The 26,603-nt window shown below is 27.9% G+C and overlaps 1 protein-coding gene across 1 annotated transcript; it reads left to right on the forward strand.

The window, feature by feature from the left end:
- Positions 1-490: 490 nt before the first annotated feature.
- On the forward strand, positions 491-25,919 carry LOC129981627 (uncharacterized). The gene is made up of 3 exons (XM_056092542.1): positions 491-743; positions 3,226-3,931; positions 25,221-25,919. Exons 1-3 carry the CDS (start codon positions 697-699, stop codon positions 25,389-25,391), a joined length of 924 nt encoding a protein of 307 aa, XP_055948517.1. The 5' UTR covers positions 491-696; the 3' UTR covers positions 25,392-25,919.
- The last annotated feature ends 684 nt before the right edge of the window (positions 25,920-26,603 follow it).

The following is a 26,603-nucleotide window of genomic DNA, read 5'->3' on the forward strand; positions in this document are numbered from 1 at the left end:
ATATACAGTAATTGGATACAAAGACATCTTAAATATAAAACATTTTTAAAAGCTAAAAAAACAGAACCAAATTCAGAGAAAACTAGGCATTTTATGGAATTAAGTTTAATAGGTAACACACCTTTTCTGTTAACGACAATTAAATCAATTTGACCTAAGCACAATTCATTAGCGAAAATCAAAGGATAACAGCTTAAACCTCGAGGCAATCATTTATTAGAAGTCATTAATCAAATCTAATCATTTATCTACTAATTAAAACAATATTTTCTACAACTATAGTGTGTGCATACTAATTCGGAAATAGTAAAACACTAACTACCCGTACCAAGCGAAAATACAACTTTCAACTCGTTTTCTAATCCTCCTCGATAAGGAACTCAAAAAGTTCCTGTCCATGCAACCTAATTGTTCCCTGCCCAAACGGTGGCATATAAAATCCACGCTTTGTTCGAAAAGCTCCAATTTGAATTTCACCAGTCTCCGAAGAACATGGAATCATAGCTAATGCAGTATACCATCATCTTGTAAGTGACGTCAGATCACCACCTATAAAAGTAGTGGACCTGAACGAAAATCTTTCTTTTAAAAGTGTTGGATATTTTCGCGAGGCGGCTCTTTTTTCGGCGGTTTTGACCCTTCAACGTGGTTTTTTTTTTTTGCTGTGGTGTGTGCTAAGTATTAGTGGTGAGAATCATGGCCAAGTTAGCGGCTATATTTTTGATGTGTCTATCGCTTCAATGGTAAGTGCTTGTGGATAATTTATTTTCCCATTTGTTTTGATATTTTGGAATGATTTTAGCATTAGATTATAAAATTATATTTTTAATCTTTGCCGTCTTCGTTATTTTTTATATTTCTGAAAAAAAATTGGGACTCATAAATTCAACCAAAATTTTTGCCATTGAATCATTTTTGCAATTTTTGGATGTAATGTAAAATTATGAGAGTGGTGTATAAAATTCGAAGCGATAAACTAATATTTGTAGAGTATATTATATCATTATTTGATATAAAATATTATAGAAAATAATAAGACGTTAAAAAATAAAATTTAACAAATTAAAAAAAAAAATTATATATATTATTTATTTTTGACTGTATTATATATTATTGTATTTTGTACTGTAATATTTTGGAATGATTAGAAATCAGTTATGATTTTAAATTCTTTAATTTTTAATAATTTATTTAATTTCTTTTACATTATTTAAAGAAGTTTGTTATATAGTAATTGATTGAGAATTCTTGTCTCTAAATAATTATCATAGAGTTCGTATAATGCAGAAACCTGAAAAAGCTAATTACTAAATAATATGATACTAAACAGATTATACAATTTTTATTTCAATGTAAAATATATTAAAACAGGTTATAATATAATATAAAAAAATCATAACTCTGATCAGATATATACAAACATACATTTTTTCTCAAAAGGTTTTTCTTTCAACATTTTTGGAAAAAAAAAATCTCGAATTGACTCTCAGAAAATGAATAACTACTTGATCTATTTCAACATTTGTCTTCAAAAGTTTAAATGTCTATGAAAATCTAAATAAACCTGGAACAAATTACATCTGACCAAAAGCAAAATAATTATTACATGCTCCTTTATTATAAATAATTAGCTGAAACTTTTAAAAATTTATTTTTAAAATTGCTTTAAAAGCCAAACTAAATGTGATGTGCGAGACGATAATTCCATTTTCTTCACGCATAAATTCTTCAAATTATTTACTTGTTTTATGAAATCAATTATAAACTTTTCACTTCTTTTCTGTGGCCCTTTCGGTAATTTGGTTTAAAGTGAATTCAGTTGCGGTTAGGCTCCAAATATAAATATAAATAATTTATATTTGGAATTTATGTCATGCATTTAATCATAAAATGCTCATAATATGATTTTTTTCCAAAAAATCAAATTTTCGACATTTTTGGGTGAATTCGGTGGAAAGTAAACTCGTTTCAGTTTCTATATTATTCTATAAATTTTTTAATTTAATGTATGTCTGAAAATTTAATTTCTTGGCTTAAACTTCATTTCTATTATTTTTGATGGGATTAGTATATATTTTGATTAGTAATTTTATAACCAATTATTATATCCCTGATCTGAAAACGGATTTTATGAATTTTTATCGTTTACCATTTATTCTGTGTAAAGAAACAAAACTGACGAAATACTTTACTCCTAATTATTTTCAATAACTGAATTTGTATTTTGGTACATTTAATATACATTTTCGATAGAAATATTTGAGAATAGTGTAATATATGTTCAAGGTAAAATAACTAAATATCTCCACAAAGAAAAAAATATTTATTTTTATTGATCTGAAAGATATTTCTGAGAAATAAAATGTTCCAAATAGACTTAGAAGCAACATTTTACATGTGTTCTCTTATTAAGAAGATTATGTCAGATTGTCCATTTTTTTTTGTTGCTAGATCATCAAAATATGCTGCATATTTCTGGAAATTTTAGAGGAAATTACACTTGTTTTAATTTTATTTAACGTAAACATGATAACGGAATTGCTACTGTTGTAAAAACATTATTTGTGTTTACAAAGATTCTCATATTTTTTTTATTTATTATTTTAATTTTCGTTATTTAATATACCAAAATATTGAGATTTATCTTAATTTGTTATTGCTTTCGAACATGAAATAATTGAAGTAATAAATGAGATTCTTTGTTTGGTTAAAAAAATTATATAATTGTTGAGCCGTGATATTTTATATAACAGTTTTTCGTCATTATAATCACCCTACAAATATGATCTAGAATTTAACATATGCATCTAGGAAAAAAATATCATTAAAAATTTTTTGACTTCTATCTGTTGATACAGCGAAATTTAATCAGTTCCTTCGAAAGATATTGTATCAAACGTTCAAATTTGCTTATTGAAACATTTAGGAAGTGAAAGGGTAAAAATCTGAAAGCAAGTAAATATTTCCATGTACGGTTTTTGAACAATCTAATGATTTCTACTTGCTTTGAAATTCAGAGAAAAACATCATAATGCATATATAGCTGATAGTTTGAGTCGCCTATGTGCTACTTATTAAATGTACCTAACCTATACTAAAGCAATTTGATAAATTTATAGCTGAAAGAATTACAGAAAAAAATAGCTTCAAACATTGCCAATTCTTAAAGTCTTATAAAACGTATGCATAATTTTTATTATTAAATGTATCTTTCTTGATTTACAGCGCATGGTCTTATTATGATTACACCAGCCGACAAAGCTATCAACCGAAGGTGATCTATCGCCACCATGTTGCACCATACCAACCTCGAGCCACAGCTATGCATCCTGTTCACATCAGACCCGTCCCAATGTCCCCATATGGCTCAATGGCAATTCCTTTTGGCCGATCAGCAATGCCCTTCCAAGCTATGTCAGCAGCACCCATGTCTTACTGGTCACCACCTCAGTCAATGTTCAACCACATGCCTTATTCATCCCCAGCAGCTAGTCAACACAGCGGCTATTTCAGTAGCTCTCCCTTATCACCACCTTCAGTCCCTAGATTCCCTATCAATGATATGGTCAGTTCCTACAACTCACATTTCAATCCACACCCATCAAAACCATCTTTCTTAACCAAGATTAAACCCTTCCTTTTTGGAAATTCTGGCCCGAGGTCATTGCCCCATGATCCATACTATCCAAACCATTTCCCCCCACACCAATTCGCACCAAACAAGCCTTTCCAGAATAGACCTTCAGCTCACCATGCATACCCAGTGTACAGCTCTCCTGTAATGCATCATTCCCATGGCATGATGTCACCAGAGAAGTCATGTTCTTGTTCTCTGCATGTCGGACAACTGACTGTCTACAAGCACACCGATATGAGGTCCTCCTATTCTTGTGATGACCTCAAAGACTGCAATTCATTCTGCACTAATTTGGTAAGTTGGTATATACTTTTCCCTTTTCAAACTAGATAATGAATCAAACTGAAAATGTTTCACATAGGAATAATTTAAACCTATAACTCTTGAAGGTAGTCAAAACCTAGTAGTTACGGCCGGAACGTTAGTGAGAGAATTAAAAGACATTCGAATTTCTAATGCGAAATATAAAATGAAAATTCATCTGTTTTGCCTTTGACTTGATTGCTTTCACCGTTTCATTTTGTGTATAATGATTTATTCAGTACTTCATTTACAGAAACAGAAAAAAATTCAGTGATGTGTTCAGTGGGGAAATTCTAACTAGGCTGAGAAAGGCCGGCAGGCAGTTTTATTAAAAGACTTAATTTTTCTAAATGCCAAATGAACAGATTTGTAAAAAAATACAAATGCTATTAATTATAAAATATTGAAATATTATTATCACTTAAATATAATTTTGGTAGATGTCGATAAGTTTCATTACGTTCTATTTCTATTACATTATTTACAAATATTAAACTTATGCTTTATTGGTATTTTGTTCAAATGTGAGTGGCTGTCGCAAACTGTTGAAACTTAATGAATAAATACAAACAAATTCATTTTCATAAACTTAATGAAATAAAAAATTAACCTAAATCATTATCACATTGAGTTAAATTAAAAAATATACTGAAAAGTTACACAAAAGAGACCAATTTATTTAATGAGGGCTTTAAAGCTCTACTCTACCTAAAGTCGCAAAATGCATAAATCCGCGCAGATCATGCTAATTAAACTTAAATGTAAGTTCAACTTTGAAACAAATGTCTGAAGAAAATAAAAACATAATGTAAACGTTTATATTGATAAAATTATGTAAATAAAAAATTTATGACATAATAAAATCGACTTGAATTTCATTACAATAAAAACGATTGCTACAGTATGTGTTTAAATTTAAGAAAAAATATACATAAATAATACTGGTATTACTAAAAAAAAGCTATTTTTTTCTTTCTCATATGCTAAATAGAAGACTAATAAAAGATAAAGCATTGTAATTCTCAAAAAATTCAAATTCTGCAGAGTTTGAAAAACGCATTTTTAAAATTATGTCGGCCTGTCTATAGAAACAATAATTCAAGGTTTAATTATTTTCCAAATTTGGTTCATCGGTCTACCAATCTAAACAATGTTGCATTCTGCACGTTTACATCTATATCTCGATTACAGTTATTATGACCATTACAGTTATTAGAAAATATGCTAATCGAAACACTTAATCAAATTAAAATGTTTCATATGTGAATATTCCTTTTTACCTCTTTTAAATTAAAATTTCTTACTAAAACAGCAAGTCTAATTTATATAAAATGTCTTTTATTATGAAATTTTTCCTGTATTTTCACTCACGTAAGCCATATATTTATAAAAATCTTTAATCTTATCATTTAATAGCTAATGGCGAAATAAACAACCTGAAATTGCACTGTGTCACTTCTCTAACTCTGCTTTCTTATCAAAAATGTTTGGGGAAACGACACAAAACCAATAATGAATGCACAGCGAAACTTGCAGTTAATGACATTCATTAACAGAAAAAAAAAATAGAAGAAATCAACTATTTATTTTGAGGAAAGATCTTGTAGACACAAAAATAGGCCCTATGCCGGCGCAAGGAAGTCTGCTCTTCATGCTTTAATGGATCTTGTGAGAACGCGTTCTTTTAATCGAGATCCAAAACCGAACCCGTTCGTGCATAAAATCGACACATAATTTTTGATTGTGACCTTTATTCAATTCACACAATCTTTTAAAAGGGAGTATCTATAAGAATAGATTTCTTTTGTATCCTCTTTTTTTTTTTTTAATCTGTGGAATTACAGTTACAAATATATCTACATAGAATTGAATTCTGACAAAACTTTAATAAGCATTGTGTTCTGCTTTGAAAACAATGAAGAGTTTATTAGTTCATTTCAAGAAAAAAGTTTTCAGGACCTAGTTTTAAGAAGAATAAAGTAATTATTACGTAATAAAAGAATAAAAAGAAGGAAACGTGTATAGAGATGAATACAAAAGAAATTGTTTAAATTAAAATTTTGGTACCCAATATTATTCTTTATTTTATTTATTTTTTTCTTTCTTTCTTGCGCAATACCAATTCTTTCTTACCCAATATTCTTCTTTTTTTATTATGTTTTCTAAGTTGAAACGTTTTTAAGGAAAACTATTATAATAATCTGAAAATAATTCCTAAGAAATCAGTCAATAAAACGCTTATCAGTAAAAAAATAAAAAGGAAACGGTAGTATACTTTCAATAAAAGGAAAAAAAAAAAAAGGTAAGCATTGAAATTTCCATAATAAAATTAATATAAAATCATCAACATGATTATTGCTATATTTTTTACATAGTTTTTTAAAAAATTGAAAATGTATTTCATTTTGCTAAAAATTTAATAAAAAATGCTCAATTTAATTTAATGCTAAAATTTAAAAATAAATAAAATTAGTTAGATGCATTTTTTATAATGTAGCCCTGCATTCAAAGAATATCAAATGAAGTCAGTGTCAGTGTTCTTCTTTGGGCTATCTCCTCAATTGAAGCAATATAGCAAGTTTTGCGTTTTACTTCGTAAAATAATAATTAAAAAAAAATCGTGTATTCATTTTAAACCGAGAACTGTCGATATTGCTACGTTAAGTGGTGTACACAAGAAGAATTCATTTTAAACCAATCTCATTACACGACTGAATCTGAAATTTGATCTAAAATTTGACATGATTTTGGAGTCAAAACCAAATAACAAATTTCCTTTGATTTTCTTGAAGTGTTTTAGAATCATCTTGTTCATAAGCAGATAGATATATTTCCTGAAATGGCATTTTCAAATTCCGGGAGGACTCAAATATCTGAACCAAAATCTGATGGTCGTATTTTTTTATAGTTAAAATACTCTCTCTTTCACTACTTTATATGCAAGAAAGTAAAAATTAAGGAGAGTATCAATTAATCATTTCTGCATCAAATGTAAATGTTTTTTGTTGTAACAAAATAACATTAAGCAATTCTGTCTTTATACTTTATTTGTGGAGAAATAAAAATAAAGGTTAGAGGATTTATCGAACACATTTTTGTATCAAATGTTTTATATTATAACAACAACAAAAAGAATGTGTTTGATAGTTTGATGCATTTTGGAAAAATCTCTAAATAATGATTATTTAACATTCATTTCACAACATTTAGTTTTAAAATATAGGGATATCAAGGCAAAATATATATCTTATGGAGGAATTAACTGACTAAAAATGCTAATCAAAACCTGAGAATCTTTAACAATTTAATCACATGTCCGTTTTTGATACTGTTAACCATGTGAGAAAGTTCAGATTATGAAAAACGACTGCAATAAAAAAAACCAACTGCTCAGTTAAATCTTATTATGTTTATTGATGAAAATATGTGTAGAGCAAACTTAACACCGGAATCCGCTCACCTTTTGCAGGAGGAAAAAGAATGCTACATCTGAACATAAAGTAAGACAATTAATTAACTAACATTAGAGAGTGTTCATAGTCAACGAGATAATACGTGCAATGTTACTTTAAAAACCAATAATTAATTTATTGATTTTTTTTCCGTCGAAGGAGTCCGTTGTTTTATTCTCCTGTCCTTCCGCCATTACTTCGAGAATTAATAATGAGAATTATTGCAATATAATAATATTTTCAACATAATAGAAGTCAATAAATATTAAAAATTGCATGCTATTATCAATAACAGGGGAAATAATAATTCTGCGAATTATTAAATAGGATGGATATAAAAATGATACAGATGAGCATATATTTCTTTACCATTATTTATTTTTATATAATGATTATAACTTCTCTTTTAGATGCAATTTTTTAAATCAGAATGACATTTTTAGATGATAAATTTAGTTTTTTTTTCTCTTATATTTTACGATTAGATCTAAAACCTATTTATTTTCAAGTTGCTAAATAAACGAAAAAACATGCATTTAAAAGAAACTATTTAAATACTGATTCCACGAAAAAAAATTAGAAAACTGCTTTTTACGACATGCTTCAGTACTTCAGCGAGGTTCATTAACCAATATAACCGTGATTTGAGTTCTTCCAGTAATTACCGCTAGGTAACTAGATTAGATTTCTAGATAGATTTCAAATTACTTTTGATTAATGATTCATATTTAATTAACTGTGAAATGATACAAATTTGCATCTGTATAGTTTTTATCTTTTACAAAATTAATTTATAAAACTATTTTTCAAATACTTTTTTGAATTAAAAAGATAAAAATTTCTAGTAAAAAACATTTATTTTGCTAATGAATCAATTAATAATAATTAAGAATTGAGTTCAAACTAATTTTTTTATTATTTTTCTACAGTTCTTACATTATACGACCTTTATTGAAAAATAACTAATTATGCATAGAAAGGATAAATATTTTAAAGAGAACAATAATAATCAGATATACTTTCACTTAAGTTAATTAGAAGTTAAAGAGAAATTAGGGAATAATAATATAAAGTTTTGATTGAAATCTGGTGAGAGAAAAACAATAACCATTTAGGAAAAAAATTATTCGAAAATTATCACATGAAAGAAAAATTTTAAATTAAGTTTTTACTTAGATTGAAGCCACAAAAGGATGTCAGTTTCAGTTATTTCGGAATGAGTTTTAATAAGCGATATGATTTAAAACATTTGATGATTTTATATTATTTTTTTCTGTGTGCTAAATTCTCATAGAGAGAGTTGTGTAATTTTAAAAAAATTAAACATTGAGAATAAATCATTAAATGGATAATTTGTTTCTTCTAGTTCTAAGATATTTTTAAAACCGCTTTCTTTGGGTAAAAGTTTTTAAAACTGTCACTAGGAAACAGTAAGATCATAAAATAATAATAATGATAATAAAAACAATGGTAAATCATTTGTGAAAATATCAATATTTTTACAAGCATTTTGTATGCCAGTAATGTTTGATTAGAGGCTGATATATTTATTTTTGTGAAAGGAAATAATTCTACCAACGTTTTTTCAAATACCATGCCTTTCATTTTACATTATTCTTGATTTGCTTGATGTATGTAATGATATGTCTTAATCTGATTTAAATTCTAATTAATTTCCGATTTTCTTCATTATTTAGCCCATATTAACTTCATTCTAAAATGGTCTTTTATTTCCTGAACCAATTCCTACTTTTTTTAAAAATTAACATTACAAGTGTTCTACAAAACTACTGTCTCAGCAGATTCTCACGCTCCGGTAGATAAAAAACCTTAATGTTTGCAACATTCTTTTAAAAATACCTAAATTTCCCTATATATGTATATTCTATTTTTTCAATACTGATTTAAAATTCCTAGATTTTATTTATAAGAATAAGGGAGAAAATAATGCAGTTCTAAATAGTTTTCATATTTTTATGTAAATCTAAACAGAGCAAAACCCTGAAACCGATATGATGTACTCGAAGTAATGGAATCAAAATATCATTAAAAACAATTATTTCTATAAAAAATTACTACTTATTGCTATAACTTATACGCTTCAACAAATCTCACAAAATTTGTTATTCTAGTTATTGTTATTTTGTACTACTTGCAATATTTTTAAGGCACTTGCTGAAAAACATCATGCGGTTTTATTACAGAATTATATAAAATAAGGGAGAAAATTATATACCATATTTGTGATATGTTTCGTTTTTTATGTAAATTATTTCAAAAAAATTACAGTAAAGATAACAATCTCATTCATATGAAGTATGGAATCAAAATCTTGTTAAATAGAATCAGTTCAATAAAGAATCACTCTCCTCTCTAAAATAGCCGATATTCATATACAGATTGGTCAAAATTTGTGGTCCGAGTTGATATTATTACCGATGATTTTATAATACATCTGTGGAAAAATTATTGAGTTGAAAGAATATGCGCCTGAAGCTACTACGTGTTCAGAAAGAAAAAAAAAATATATATTAACGCATCACCGAATGCGTCAACAGCGTAATTTGCTTCAACCTCATATTCTAATAGTTTCTCCCAGAATGTGCATCATTCCATGCATCTCCCCCCCCCCTCAAGAAACCTAAAGAGGATATGTGAATGGAATGTAACTGTCACTGTTTTCTGGCACACCGCGGTAGCAATGTCGAATAAAAAATGGAATCCATCTGAAGCTTGCTATTATTTGCTTGAATGCTGTTTCAATCTTCTCTTTAGGAATCTGGCAACCTTCAGGCAAAATTTCCATCAATCACGTCAGTGGAATCTTCGCTAATTTTTTCCCTCGCTATGATAACGGAACTAAAGAAATGGCGGAAGCGTGGCAAGAATTGGGAGTAATATGTTCTCGCGCGTGTGTGTGATATCTTTGTTCGAATTGAAACGAAATGTGTGAAGTTCAACGATTGTTTTCTCTATCGTGGAAGATGGTGGCCCATTTTTGGTAGCATGCTAGAAGTCACGATGTCGTTTACTAAATTATTCTTTTTTTTTCGTAATTTTTATTCTAAAAGTTAGGAAGACGATTAAATAAAGAAAGACTGGCATACTTTAAAACACGAAAAATCGACAGAATTATAAACTTGTGCTTGAATCTTTTTTGTAGTAAACTTATTTCTTACAGCGTGTGTAAAGTTGAAAATTTGTGACTCACTCAGTGAGACACTGATACTTGCTAGGATAACTTTATATATTCGAATTTGTAGAACAATGATATCGTCAGAGGAGAGGATAAAATAAACTAAGCAAGGTAAAAGGTATATATATATATATATATATATAATTATCAAATATATATAATTATCAAATATATATATATATATATTTGATAATTTGATAGTTTCCGAAAAAGTAGAAATAAATAATTAATATTTGAAATCAATAATATAGAAACTTTTTATAGCCTATTAAGCATAGAATTAATGGAGATATCTCCCAATTTTTATGGTTATTACATGTTGTGATTTCAGAGTGGGAATTTTAGGTGCAACTTGAGAATAAAACTTTAGTGAATATGAATGACTTGTTGAACATACTTATACATAAAATTTAAAGTATTATCGGACATGTTTCGTGTTTTTTAAATGGAAAATTATGAGCTGCCATTCATAAAATAAAGTTGAAATGCAATTCATTAGGAAATCTAATCGAAAAAAACTTTAATATTTGTTCAATAAGATTTCATAATAAACTGTATTTTAATAGTTGTAACTCATAAAATAAAGTTAAAATATAGTTTATTATGAAATCTAATTGAAGAAAATATAATTTTTTTGTGCTTATTCGTTATTATTATTTTTTAAAGAATTCTATAATGTGTTGAGTTTGGATTTTTTTTTTAGTTTGAAAAAAAGTATTCTACATGTATTCATCCCAGTAATAAGTTATTTGGTAATAAATGCGCAGGAAAAATTGAACATTATTAGAATTTAAAAGAAGTTTTCTTGTAGAAAAAATATTTCTTGAAAGAATATTATTTTTTTCTTGTATTTAAATTAAAATATTTTTACTAAGCGTTGTCCTGAGAATGGGAAATGTTTTTTTTTCTGTAGTAGAAATAAATTAACGTGAAATGCTTATATTTTCGGATCGGAAAAAAACACAATTTTTTTTTTTTTTTTTTTTTTTTTTTTTCCATTTAGATGTAAATTTTTTTTAATGCCTAAGGATTTTTAACATGAAATATTCTTGTGGGAACATGCAGCCTTACAGCACGATTTCGTTTTTATTTCAAATAGTTAATCATACTGACTCTTTCAAGGTCCTGTTTGTCTTTTTTTACGATAAAAATTTTACGCTCTCAATAATTATTGCAGAATTTTGTAAAGATAAAATACATGAAACTTAAAAGTAATAGAAGAGTTTAAGGAGTACAAAATGGAAATATTAAAGAAAATACATAATAAAAAACATAATATAAGATATAAAATAATAATAATAAATGTATAAGATAAATAAAAAAGGAAAACAGAAATAAATATAAAATAGATCATACAATAAAAAATAGAGTTAAATAATAATATAAATAAATAATAGTTTAAAATACTATTAATAATAAGACGAAGAAGTAACATAAATACAGTTTTCGATAGAAAGGTTTGCATCTTCATTAAATCTATTCCCCATTCAGATATCCCTCTTTATATTCAGATATCGAAAATGTGAGAAATTAATTTGACATTAAAGAAAGTTTTATACTAAGAAGCTTTCATTTAACGATATTCAATTATATATCATAACTTGGAGAGCTGAATAGATTGTTTCTTGTTTAAAAATAGATAATAGTGACATAAATTTGCTGTTTAACGATTTATTTTATAGATAGTAAACAACTTCTTAAGATCTTCCATTGGGGTTAGTAGAAGTTTCTATTTTTTCCATTTCGAACATTGCCCTTTCTCCTCAGATATGCTAATTGTTATGGACCATAATTAGATATGAAATATTAATGCACCCATTCTATAATAGAATGTCAAAATATATAAGCATAATTAATGGGATCAGGAGAATTATAAAATGTTTATGGTCAAACATTATATTTGAGATCACCAAGTAATTATTAAAATTAGGAAAATAATAAATGAACACAAATTAAAGAAACTTCATCGTGTGAGATTGAATAATAATTCATTAGTGTTTTTTAAACTTATTTTTCAGCTGCAATTTTCTCCGGCTTTTTTTGCAAGAAAGTTGGTTCAGTCACTTGACCGGCAAATACTCTGAGGCATATTTCTCCCTTTATATATACAAAATTTCAGCGGTCTTAGATACTTAATTGATTTTACACATGTCAAAAAGGAAATTTGATTCGCTTAACAATTATTTCAATAAGCTGAATATAATAAAAATTAATAAAATTCAAAAATTGATCTATATTTACTTATAAAGCATTAAATTTTCCTTTAAGTAATATAAAACGTTTTGTTAAAACATTTTATTTGTGGATATGCTTTTAAATTTGAAAAAAGTGTCCATGATTCATTATTCAACCCAATATTTCTTGGATAGTAGATATTTCTCTGTATAACGTGACGAAGATAAACAATATGACATCACAGTCACGTGAAAAGACAACTGCGCACACCATGTACCATCTAACTATATGTTGCCTTGCACCCTGTAGCACTATCAAGTCCGTTATTACTTTCTCGTATATGTAGCATAGAGAAAATATAGTAACCATAAAAAAAATCGAATTCGAGATTTTGACGAACTTCCACATTTTAAACCTCTCTGAATTCGAAAAACGCATTAAAAAAATGTTTGTCTGTCTGTGACAGGTAAAACTGTAAAGCGCTTTGAGTTAGATGGTTGAAATTTAGTATACGATCTTTACACCAAATTTGCAGACATCTGTCGAATTTTGAGTAAAATTTGTTAAGAGGAAGCCCATATTTTCAACTGTTTGAATATATAAATTAATACGATAATTACAAAACGAAGAGAGCTAAATTGATAAAATTCGGTGCATAGATTTAATATCTTGAGTGTAGAAATCTATCAATTTTTGAGCTAAATCCAATTACGAGTTTGATTGTCTCTCCTGTGCAAATTCTTAAACATGTAAACGTAGCAATTTAGAAACGCAGAAATTTAAAGATATCAAATTTGGTAGGGATTTTATGACTACAAGTGCAGTTTTGTGTCAAATTTTTGTTTCGATCGGTTGAGAAAAACGTGTCTAAAACACAAATTCGATTTTAGGATGCGCTTAATGTATGCCAGAAATTAATCGCCAAAAAACTCGCATAGGATGAGTGATATATTCAGTAAAAATGCTAAATTCATTCTGTAACTTTTGCACGCCAATGTAAGGCCAAGTTTATTAGATAATATACGAGATAAATTTGGAGAAACCACTTCCGCTTGTTCCTTTTAATAAAAGAATCTCGGATTCCATAATTAAACTATTGCAACGAATTTGACGTGTATATCAAGTGAATATGAAATCAGATGAACTCAGCATTATGAAAATTATCCGTCAAAGAAAATTGTAAATCAAAATCAAACAATTGGTAAGAATAGAATATTTAAATATACACTTTAAAAGGAATCTTTTTGAAAGAGCTCTTCAAGTATCATTGAACAATAGAAAAGAAAATAGCTAAGAGGTCAACCTGAAAGTTTTCCAACTAGCTAAATGGAATCGTGCATGTCATTGTATTGATTGGTGAAAATTGACTTTCCTTGTGCTAAATTAAATGTATTCACATTTTACAATTTTAGATACAAGTTTATCTCCCTAAATAACTAGTGCATAAAATTAGTTTATTCTGTTCAGAATCATCGCTTGTTTTTGTGAGAAATGAAGACAACATATGATGATTTCTATTCTGAGAAAAACCAATTCTTTGAAGAAATAATACTTTATTGTGATTTTTTTTTCTATTTTACTACTTTCTAACTAGGTTAAGCAACTTTTAATCAAATTATCTTTTTTTTCTTTTCGATATATTTTCCACTTTAAATCTAGTTCTATGAAACATGAAAGTTGAAATCTAAAAGTTCGAGCACATTATGTTGCTTGAAGTCACTAAACCAACGAAGCACAGACGTGTAAAGTTTAAAAAAAAATACAGACAAGACATCTGTTGATGATTCATAGCCGTGCAGTGATCCCATTTAAAGACTAATTGCCTTAAATTTGATCTAATTAAAACTTTTAAACAGAAAATAGTAACAAACAATTTGCGACAATTGCTTATCATTATAAATCTTTTGTTCCAAACGGAAAATTCCAACTTAAGCTCACGAAGCCCATAAAAATGAGGAAAGAGCCCCAGATAAACTTTTTTAAAATTTAAACTTCGGAAATGGTCTTCCGAAATTTTCTAGCATACTGTCTCTCTAAGATGTTATCTCCTTCGTCTAGCACATAAAATTGTGAACACCACATACCACGTTTCATCCATGTGAATATCACAAATGCTCAAATTTTTATTTTCAAGGCTTCGTGCATCAAAATTGCTCCAATAATAAAGAAAACAGCACTTGTATATTATTATAATGTCATTGCCGAAAAAATAGTTAAGAAATATCGATATTTGGAGTGAATCTAGTATGCGATGTTAGGCATCATTTTCTTGATAATTTATCATTGCCATACGGTTCATACGCAAGTACCAAAAAATTGAATATGTATTTTGAACATCTTTTGTTTTTCGACACTGAAACAAAAATTGTCATATAGCTTCAATTTTATTTACAAGATGGCATATAAATAATATATTTTCATTTATTTAAATTTTTACATATTTGCGTTATTGTACATGCATAGAAAATAGTAGTATTTACATGCATAGAAAAGTACAGGCTAATAAAGGGTTAACTCCTTAATGGATCTGGTTTCGAATTTGATACAGATATACATTTTAGATTCTAAACCTATGAACCAAATTTCATCCACATAGCTCTTTTCGTTTGATAGTTCACTTGCACTCAGGCTTCTAGACAAACAGACCACAGTCTTCCTCAGAATGAATTTCGTTAGAAATTAGATAGAAATCCACAAATTTGGGTGTTCGGTCTGTATACCAACTTTCGTTTATCGCGTTAACAGACATGGAGAATAATTCCAAAAATGTTTTTTGTGGACATTTGGGTCTGAAACGTAGATATTCGTGGTGAAAATCTCGAGTACGAATTTTTTAACGATTGCAATAGCTTCTTTCCGTTTATATCGGACACAAGAAAGAAAAAGAAGAAAAATTTATTCTAGAAATTTTTTAACAATGGTAAGGAGAATCCAATTGTTTCGCTAATATATTGATAGCAAGAAAGAACTTTGACGAAAATAGAGAAGAGGCTCAGCGATATATGTCTTTTAAGTATCCTTAGATATTGTAATATTTGGTGTTCCACTTTTCCCTATTTAAATTCTACAATCAGAATTCTTTTATAATTTTATTCAGATCAATATACAAAAATTTTTGAATATATATCAAGTTTTTCCAAATTGAAATAACAAAATATTGATTTTCCCTATAACTTTCAAGCGAAGTGGTTTCAGTATCATAAATATAAAAAAATTCAAGATCAAAATAATTTTCTAAAAAGAAAGATAGCTAAGAATAGAACTTTTTAAAACATCTAAATACAGTTCGATTTTTTTTTAAGAATCTTTTTTTAAGTATTAAATCTATATATTTTCTTAGAATCATAAAACAAAATGGTATAAAGTTTTTAAAAAGTAACTAATTAGGAATTTTGATAAAATAAGCTCTGAAATTCAAATGATATTTAATTTAAATTCGAATCAGATCAGATCAAGCAAGTCTACTTTGCTTATTACAATGAGAACAGATAAAATACTGAAACGAAGAAAATGTAAAAACATCTGCTAACTGTAGTTTCGCTACTAGAGGCAGATGTTTTTCAGAATAAAGAAAGAGAAGAATTAATAGACTTACTCAATTCTTTTAACGCATTCGGAGTAGAAGAAACGTTCAAGATATGTTTCCTAAAACCGTTGTAAATTTTCTGTGAAGCAGATATTATTTTATTGCTGATATATGTATAAAAAAGAATATTCTAAAAAATAAAGTAAATCACCAAGCAGTTGAAGACAGGAATTGAAATGACGAACTACAAAATAAAATCAAGAAATGTCAAAAAATTCGAGCAAACGATTTCTATTGTCAAATCATAAGCCAATGAAAATTTCTTATTTATGCAATAGAAAAAAAAAAATCAATTAATACTTTAAAATTCTCCTAAAAAATTTCATTAAAGTTTTTCTTATTTAAAAACACCTTATTCAAGATATATTCCACTATTTAAATAAATATTTTAATTTTTTACTTTTTAAAGTTTGTGTATAATTTAACAAAAAATCTGGCAACGACAATTTAGCCGAAGTGTTATTGAAATTACATAGTTTGATTCTTCGGATAACCATATAAATAAATAAATCGAATTTTCCGATTCGTAAACGTGCTGTAAAGAATTAAATTTATTTGAATTATTATTATTCATTGCTATTTTTTATTTATTGATTGTTGAGGTAAGCGAATGAAAGAAGTATGATTCATGATAAGTTTATTGAGAGTTAAGGCAAATACGCAGATAGACAGACGATCAACCCAATGATGAATAGGATTTAATACTTGATTCAAATTTATAATTCTAATGATAAATCTATATCTTTAATTTTATAAAGTAAATAAGCATTAGGTTTCATTTGCTTTTCTCGCTATTTGTCAATACTTTCAGTCTAGAATTTTTATTTTCTCATATACGAAGATAAAATATTATAATCGTCAAAAAATTTAAACTCGTGACTGACGAATCTCTAAGCTTTAGATGCCCTCCTCCCACCCCTAACACCTTTTTGAGATTATGCCTATCTGTCAGTGAAATCGATAACTCAAAAACCGTTCGAGCTAGATGAATAAAATTTAGTTTGTGGTCTTTATCCAAAATGTGTAAATTTCTGCCAAATATTGAACGAAATTTTATATCATTTAATATTCAACAATATCATAAATATCAATGTCCTACAATATTGTATAATATGTGTATGCTACTAGGGATGGACAGAGAAGGTCCAATTGAAATAAAACTTATATATTTGCATCTATAATGTACTACAAACAATAATTTTTAAAATTTCTTAAGCCCCCTGTCAATGTTCATATTTTTAACTACAACTTTGGTAATTAATCTGAGATTGTTAACAGAATAACAGCCCATCTAGATGGAATTATCTTTTTGTAAAATATCTAGATTGTAGGGATTGCATTTCTTCTGAGATCCTAATGGTCAACTTAAAATTAAGCGAAAGAATGTTGTTACGATCAAAACGTTTTTCAAATACAATATTCTTTGTATTTTTCGTGTTTTGCATTCTTTTTAAATGTTCCATAGGAATAATTTAATCCTCTAATTTTAAATGAAAAAGTTTTTTTTATTTTTCAAATTTGTTTCACACATCGTTCTTATACAAAAAAAAAAAAAAATAATTTAGGAACCACGTTAAATGAATATAGTGTTGAATGAAATGAATATAGTGTTTCACTAGAGCCATAAAACTTCTGACTCGTGGAGTTCTAAGATTCTATTTGTTATCATAACAAAATAAAGAAAAAGAATCAAACCATTTGCAAAATTAAAAACAGATTTCAAAAAAAAAAAAAAAAAAAAAGTGAAGATTCAATGCAAAAAATAAATAAATCTAATTCTTATTCTAGAATAATGCAAAGAAAATCTCTCCTGGAAAAAAATACAACTACGAATTGATTGGCTTTAGGTTAATCACCTAATTAAGCAATTTAAAGAGGAGAAATAAAGTGTATGATAGTTTCGATTGTATTCCTGAATTAATAGAGTGCGACATAAAATCATCTACAAATTCCAAAGTATTTACGATTTTGTTTATTACGACGATTCCTGTAATAGGATTTACCTTATTCACAAAGAAGAATCCCATTAAATCCCCCAAAACATTTTAACCTACATTAGGTGAAAATGAGTTTGCCTACAGGTGTTAAGCCGTTTGAAGGGCAAATGTTTCGCGGCCATTTACAGACAGAAAGAAAAAGGTCAAGAAAGTGATCGCAATGTTCTTAAAAGATTAGTGTTTAAAGCGTTGAATAGTAACTAAGTAATAAGAGCTTTTAGATTTAGACTATGGAAAAATGTGATGAAAAGGAATAAGTGACTATACAAATTATAGTAAATTAAAATTCCATTTTTGATTTTTTTTAAAAAATTGGCGGAAAGATAAAAGGTAGTAAATTGGTAGGAGCTTGAAAGAATATGAAAGCGAAATATATGGAAATATAGCGAAAGAAATCGGTCATTATACAAATCAGAATTAAATCGAATTTCTGAGCATAAATGGCGGCAGGAAGAAAGACTAAAAGAATTCAAAAGGACGTGAAATACAGAAGAAATAGGAGGAAAATAATGAGTAATGAATAGAAATATCGTCAAGAGAAAAAATATATACTCTTTCGGGAAATTTTAATTAAATTTAATATTGCATGAAGGTATAAATCCAAATTTTTATTTTCTGTTATACTAAGTAAAACAAAGATAAAGTACTGCAAACATCGAAAAAATCGAACTCATCTCTGTATTTTAGACCTTCTCCGAGTTCGTAAAATACATTTTCAAAATTCTATGTCTGTTTAAGAACTCAATAATTCAAAAATGTTTTTAGAACTAGATGGATGAAATTCGGTATCTGGTCTTTATATCAAATTTTGAAAGATTCATAGAATGTTCGAACACAAATGAGCTTAATAATTACGGAATAAGGAACTAAATGGATAAAATGTGTAATAAGGTTTATCATCTGAAATACAGATCCATATTAAATTTTGAATCAAATCAATCAAAGAATTGCTGTCTGTGATCTGTGCATTCGTCAAGTCAATAATTCAAAAACGTAACGCTTTCGATAAATGAAATTTGATATGCGAGCATGCTATTAAATTTGCTTTTTTGTATTAACTTTGCAATCTATTGTAATAGGCATTCAGCAGTCTACATGCATGCAAATGTACAAACTGACACACGTTAAATTCTATGATTGATTTGATTTTTTTTAAAAAAAAACCTTCTAAAATACATAAATTTTCTTCATTATATCACGAAGCATGAATCATTCAAGTGTGTAAGCTCTGAAACTAAAAATGTGAGCACTCATAGCATTCACACTCTAGCCTAAGATCCTCAATTTTCATACAGGGGAGAGTGAAGAGGATTAGCACCTTTATTATAAAGGGTATGAGAAAAAGTTTTATGGAAACAACTCTGCTCCTCCCCTCCCCAAGCCAGAACAGCAATAAAATAATTTTAGTGTTTATACTAATGCACAAATATGATATTCTTTAGATAGACAATTTGTAGAAAAAACTGCGAATCAACATAAAGAAATATCTTCAAGCTAACCTTCAAAACTACCGGTACATCAGAGTGACTACCAAATTGATACTGACGAAGAAAAATAGCCTCATTTTTATTTTTACCCGGTTTGATTTGATATTTAAGGATCCGTATCTTATCCACAGCTAGTACCCATCCGTACCCATCCAGCTCTATGACCTTATCAAAATTATAGTGAGTGTTAGAATTTTACTCTCCCTTAACCAAACGTATTTAGAAGCATCTAGATATAACAATCTTTTTTCCAATACAGAAGAAAGTATTGTTTTGTATTTATTGATGCTAAACTGCAGTGACAAATTTCAATTCGGTGAACATCATTACCAAGCAGCAAAAGATCGTTGGCCAACCATTGGCCAAGTATCGCCCCACGGAACGAGCGAGATTGGGGCGAGATCGGAGGCGATCTCGCCCCGACATTGGTCATGTCCCCCGGCGGTACGCCGCGCGATGGTCGCCCCGATTTGTTTTCGACGAATTTGCCGATCCTTTGGCGACTTGTTATTATCACGGGCGACGTTATACCAAGCATTTCGCGACCTGTTTTATCAATGGGCGACCCAATACCAATCATTTCCCCATGTGTTTTAACAATCGGCGACCCAATACCAATCATTTCCCCATGTATTTTAGCAATGGGCGACCCAATACCAATCATTTTCCCATGTATTTTAGCAATGGGCAACCAAATGCCAATCAATAGGCAATTTATTTCTGAACACTTGCTGGTGTCAAATTGAAATATTAGTTTAATGGTTATTCAATTTTCTCAAACTCTAGAAACTAGTGTCATAATATTTAAAACTATCATACTTAAAAAATTTTGTCAAAAGACTGAAAATACGAGATATTTTGAATAGTTTACTTTTCTTTTTTACCTATTAATAGTAGTGTTTGTTATTTATTTTGATAAATTTAAAATTCCATAAAATACTTGTTTTCGATAAAAATTCATGGAAAATGTCATTCTAACAATTCTTCCAACTTTTTTTTATCTATTATTATAGCATAGATTTTACCACAATCTTACCCTATAAAATGTTTAAATGACATTTTTTTACTGCTCTTTAAAAAAAATAAACAAATGTTAAAATTATCTGAAATAATTTTAAATTTGATCACCTCAACATCTATCTACATATAAGATTTATTTCCTTCATTGATATTTCCTATTTATTTTCATTGTTTAATGCATGGGAAGAAATGTTAACATAATCATAGTTTCAATTATATAATTAATCAGTATGATTTTACCTGATATTAGAAATTTAAAAGTAGATGTATTATATATATTGCCTATATCATCTGTTTTTAAAAGCTATTTTATAAAAATTCGAAACAGAAAAATATATAATTCTTATTAAAAAAATTTTTTTTTTTTTTACTATACACACTTTTATATTGCTTAATGTGAGCAATAAACAAATAATTCCTAAAGAATAATGAATAAAACACAAATTCCTATTTTAACACCCTAAAATTTAATGCATTGGTTAAAAATAGTTTAAAACACTAAATTATATAATTCCTATTATGTGTTTCTTCAATAGAAAATATTTTACAAGCACAAATTAATAAGTTACTTCAAATTTCTAATATTTTCATAATTTATGTTTAGTGAGGTTTAGATTCGTAGCAAAATAACAAAATTTGATCAATGTTAAACCCCGAATATTTCACAAATATGTTTCATAAAAATTCCATATACAAAAATGTAACGCTTCTTTTAATTTTACTGATTCTATTTACTATTGATTTTACAAAATTACTTCATGAAAAAATTTTATACCTCATTATAAATTTTAGTGTTAGCTAATGTCCAATAGATAACATTTTACAAGCACAAAATAATAATTTACTTCAAATTTCTAATATTTTTTTTATTATCTATGATTAGTTTGGTTTTATGGCACAAGAATTAAATTTGATCTTTGATTAACACTGAATATTTCTCAAAAATTCCATACACAAAAATGCAGCACTTCTTTCAATTCTACAAAATTCCTTATATTTACTATTAACATGCAAAGTTTCTTCAAGTTGTAGAAATTTTACACATTATAAATGTTAGTGTCGGTTGATGTCCAACATACAACATTTTACAAGCACAAATTAATAATTTACTTCAAATTTCTAATATTTTCTTGATCTATATTTAGTTGTTTGGTTTTGTAGCACAAGAACCAAATTTAATTAAGGATTAACACTGAATATTTCACAAAAATTCCATACCCAAACATGGAACACATCTTCCCATTATAGGAAATTTTATTTACTATTAATTTACAGAGTTACTTCATATTGCATTAATTTTAAACCTCATTATAAATGTTAGTGTTAGCTAATATTCAATAAACAACAATTTACAAGCACAAACTTACTTCTTATTTAATAACTTGCTTCAAATTTCTAATATTTTCATAATTTATGTTTAGTGAGGTTTAGATTTGTGGCAAAATAACCAAGTTTGATCTATGATTAACTCTGAATATTTGAAAAATACTATGTTTCACAAAAATTCCATGCACAAAAATACAACACTTCTTTCACTTATGCGAAATCTTATTTATTATTAACTTACAAAGTTACTTTATGGTGTAGAAATTTTATACCTCATTACAAATGTTAGTGTTAGCTAATGTCCAATTGATAACATTTTAAAAGCACAAATTAACAATTTACTTCAAATTTCTAATTTTTTTAAAAATCTATGATTAGTTTGGTTTTGTTTAATGGCACAAGAACCAAATTTGATCTATGATTAACTCTGAATATTTCACAAAAACTCCATACCTAAAAATGTAAACACTACTTTCAATTATACAAAATTTCTTTAGACAAATATTTTTTTAATTATTATTTTCCCCTCTTTATTTTTAGGAGAAAAGAAAAACAACTATGCAAAACAATTTATTTACAAAGACTTTCATTAAATAATATTTTAGAAATACAAAGTAAAATAATAATTTACTTGAAATTTTTTACTGAATTTTCTGTAATGACTTATACATTCAAGCAAAATCCTGAAACTATGACTTATAATTTAGAAGAATAAATAATATTGACACAAAGTAATTTATAAAAAATTTATTTAAACTTTATTTATTATGTAATACTTGAAGAGTTTGAAATTTCTAAAAATCCACACACATTTATATAAATATTATATATATGTATAACTGAATCTTCAGCTACATATAAAAAATTATACATTTCATTTTTCCTTTTTGCTGAACCTAGAAAACAATTATAATGGTAATTGAGATTTCGCTTCATTTAAAAGTACAAATAAAACATTTGTTGACAATTGGAGATGAGTGATTAACAAGCAAAAGAGCTTCTTTTTGCAGATTTGATGAACCTAAAAAACATATTCCTTAATTAGAATAATGATTGAGCTTTCACTTCTTTTAAAAGTACAAATAAAATATTTGTTGACAATTGGAGATATGTAATTAAGGAGTAAAATAGATATATAGAACTTCATAAGCTTGATAATGTTTTCAATCTGATAATGAACTATATAAGCAAATATTATAATAATGTTTAGGACAATAGAGAAAAATAATATAAACTAATGGGTGTAAAATTTGTTACTATTTTATGAAAGGTGAAATAATTATAAACTATTCACATAAGAGTATTCAAATATAACTACATAATTGCAAGTTTTAAAGATTTTTTTTTTTTTGAAATTTACAATAAATATATTCTGCTAATCTATTTTTTTAGCCTTTTGTCGAAATAAAAATAATAACACAAATGTTATTGCAAAATCAAAACATAAGAACGCAATTTAATATTTTTTAAAAAACTTTTTTCATTAGAAATTGTTGTTAACAAAAGGAAAGGCATTGTAAATGAAATGGAAAAATATCTGCAATAATTTAAGAACAGACACACACACAAAAAAAGATAGGAAATAAAATCACTTGAAAAGAATACAAACAAGAAAAGAAATGATAATGGTCGCTTACGCCTAACGCTAATAATATCACGTGCAACTCCATGTTTCAGGTAAGCAACGAATTCGAACGGCTTCAACAAAAATAATCTTTTTTATTCACTATTTAGAATAAATAATATATTATTTATAAATATATAATAATAAAAACTTTACACTTACCAAGTTTCTTGAAATGACAGTATGCGTTGCTGGTTGAATTTCAAAATCCAATACACGCCAGGTGATTCATGGGAAATTTCTAAAATATGTTCGCATAGCGCCACCTAGGAAAAGCAACTTTCCCGACATCGAGGCGACTATGGGCCGATTGCTTTGAGCCGGTCTTTTTCACTAAGTCGCCGTAGGAGTTCGCCCCGATGAAAAAGCGATCTTCAGAGGCGACAGAAAAAAATATGGTCAAAATCCGATGTCGCGCCAATGCAAAGGTGACATTGGCAAAATACGGGCGGCGTATATCAGATGGCTGCGATGCTTGGCCAATCGTTTAGCGACTTCTCTTGCTGCTTGGGTTCAATTCAATTTCATTTTATAATGGATTTATTAAATTATCATGTTTAATAGGTTATAAGTCTTTTTTAGTTATCCGAGTATAAAAATGTAGAGTACATGTTTATTTTTAAGGCCTGGGTTTATGAGGCAATTTTTTGATTACGCCACGTTCTTTTATAAATAAGATACCAAAATAGCTGGCGATGGTTTGTATTTTCTGTTGGTTTAGTGTGGACGCCGTAAAAATAATAAGTACTAATACAGAGATAAACCATTAGTGATAAAAGGATTTTATATACATTTAAGAGAAATTTTATTGGGTATAATGCATTAACGTAATAATTTTTGATCACGTATAAAAGTGATATTGTGGTAAAAGCTTATAAGCCAGTTAACAGCTACGTAACGCGAGCAATTGCTTTTGTATTGTGGTCATGTTACTGGACTGCGAACCACAAGGCCCCAGGTTTTACCCTCGCTCAATTCAATCTCGCCACATTGGTGACATCGGACGATGAACCTTCGTACAGCTGTTAGGGCGCCGTCTACCCACAGCAAATCAAAGTCGACAGATTCACTTGATGCAACAACAACCCCTCACCCACACACGGGGGGTGACACTCAAATGGGCCCAGGCGCATTAGAATCAACCGCTAATACATCACCACTCAACGCCCATATCGTTCGTCTCACCTCCGACTCACTGGAAGGAGAGTCTGTGGTGAACGAGTAATTGCTTTTGTATTGTGGTCATGTTACTCGGCTGCGAACCACAAGGTCCCAGGTTCTATCCCCGTTCAATTCAATTCGCCACAATATTATTAAATGTGAACAGATAAAAAAGTAGAGGAGGAAACATCAAATTTTTTACTTTCTTCAAACTTTACTTCATAAGATTCTTAATCTAGATTTATTTTCTTTACAGTTCAGCAGCGAAGACCTCAGAGCCCAAACTCGATCTGATGCTTGCCTCATCATAGGAAAGGACGTCACAGTGCCTTGGTTCCGAAGAGACCATGTCTGCGAACCTCACGGAGTTAAAAACGATACAAAATTATCCGTTGACTTGTGCTGCAAGAATTTACAACCATGCTGAGTGGATTGCAGCCTGCGATTTAATTTATGTTATATACAACAAATTTTTTGTCTTTCCCCACAGTTCAAACATCCAAGAGAAAGTACTTCTCATGGGTTCAGGCAAGATAAGGAAAAACAAATCTAAGATAAGGGAAAGGATTTCAGTCTGTGCCAAAATGTATCAGTAATTGATAGGATCACAATATGTATTATGTATTGTTATATAATGATGGAAGTAAAGATTCTTGTAAAATCTCTTGAACGATAGCAGTGGAAAATTTTCAGTGCAATCCTATGGTATCTGAGATAAAAATGAATATGTAAAGTATAAGTAAACTTGAATATAAATATATGTAAAGGTAACTTGAAATGTAGAATTTAGTTTGAAAAAAAAGCAATAATGGTGAGAATATGTGTAAAATACAGAGCAAATTTTACTATCGAATGATTTACAAAATAATAATTATAAGTCAAAATAATATGTTTAGATTTTCATTCATAAAAAAGTAATTGCAAAAATTGCAGCCAAATTACAAAATTTATTAAAAAAGAGAGGAATTAAAATATTCACTTGGTTTATTAAATGTGATAATAACTTTTACAAAAAATTTTCTTTTATGTAACAATAATTTTACTGCTAATTTAAAGTAAATATACCAATAAATGACCTAATGACTTAGAAAACTATAAGAATAACTACTTATTTTATTTACTACACGAATAAAATTTAATATGTCACTTTTAAATGTTAAATGTGCTGAAATAGTTTTGATTTGGCATATGTGCGTATGACTAGTTAACATTAAAATTCAGTAACAGATGAGAATAGTGAATAAATTATTACTTTACTTTATAGGACACTAGACTCAAAAAAAAAATTTTTTTTTGCCCAAGTTATAATGCTCTGTTTTTTTATTAGTGCATTTCGAGCATTAAGCAAATATTAAAGGAAAAGGGAGGCAAGTACATTTAATATATCATAAAATTGCACAACTTAAATATATAGATTTTTTATAAATATATTATTTATTTAATGTCATAGAGTTTTCTAACGGATGAAATATGAATATTTCACAATGTTCTTTCAAATGTCCTGGTTTCTTTGCAATATTTGTGTAACTACCAGTGAAATAATTATATTATTTAATTGAATAATCAAATATTTAAATGAAAAAATATTAGAACTCATTTAGTGGAATAGTCTTTTTTATAATTTATTTATTTCACTTCA

This window comes from Argiope bruennichi, chromosome 8 (genome assembly GCF_947563725.1).
Source record: "Argiope bruennichi chromosome 8, qqArgBrue1.1, whole genome shotgun sequence".
In the NCBI taxonomy this organism is placed as follows: Eukaryota; Metazoa; Arthropoda; class Arachnida; order Araneae; family Araneidae; genus Argiope; species Argiope bruennichi.

What these genes read in the sequence shown, in the direction of transcription:
- LOC129981627 (XM_056092542.1), top strand. Translation starts at nt 697, where the DNA reads ATGGCCAAGTTAGCGGCTATATTTTTGATGTGTCTATCGCTTCAATG. An exon ending in ATGTGTCTATCGCTTCAATG is followed by an intron (nt 744 to 3,225) that starts GTAAGTGCTTGT and finishes CTTGATTTACAG; the next exon opens with CGCATGGTCTTATTATGATT. An exon ending in ATTCATTCTGCACTAATTTG is followed by an intron (nt 3,932 to 25,220) that starts GTAAGTTGGTAT and finishes TTTTCTTTACAG; the next exon opens with TTCAGCAGCGAAGACCTCAG.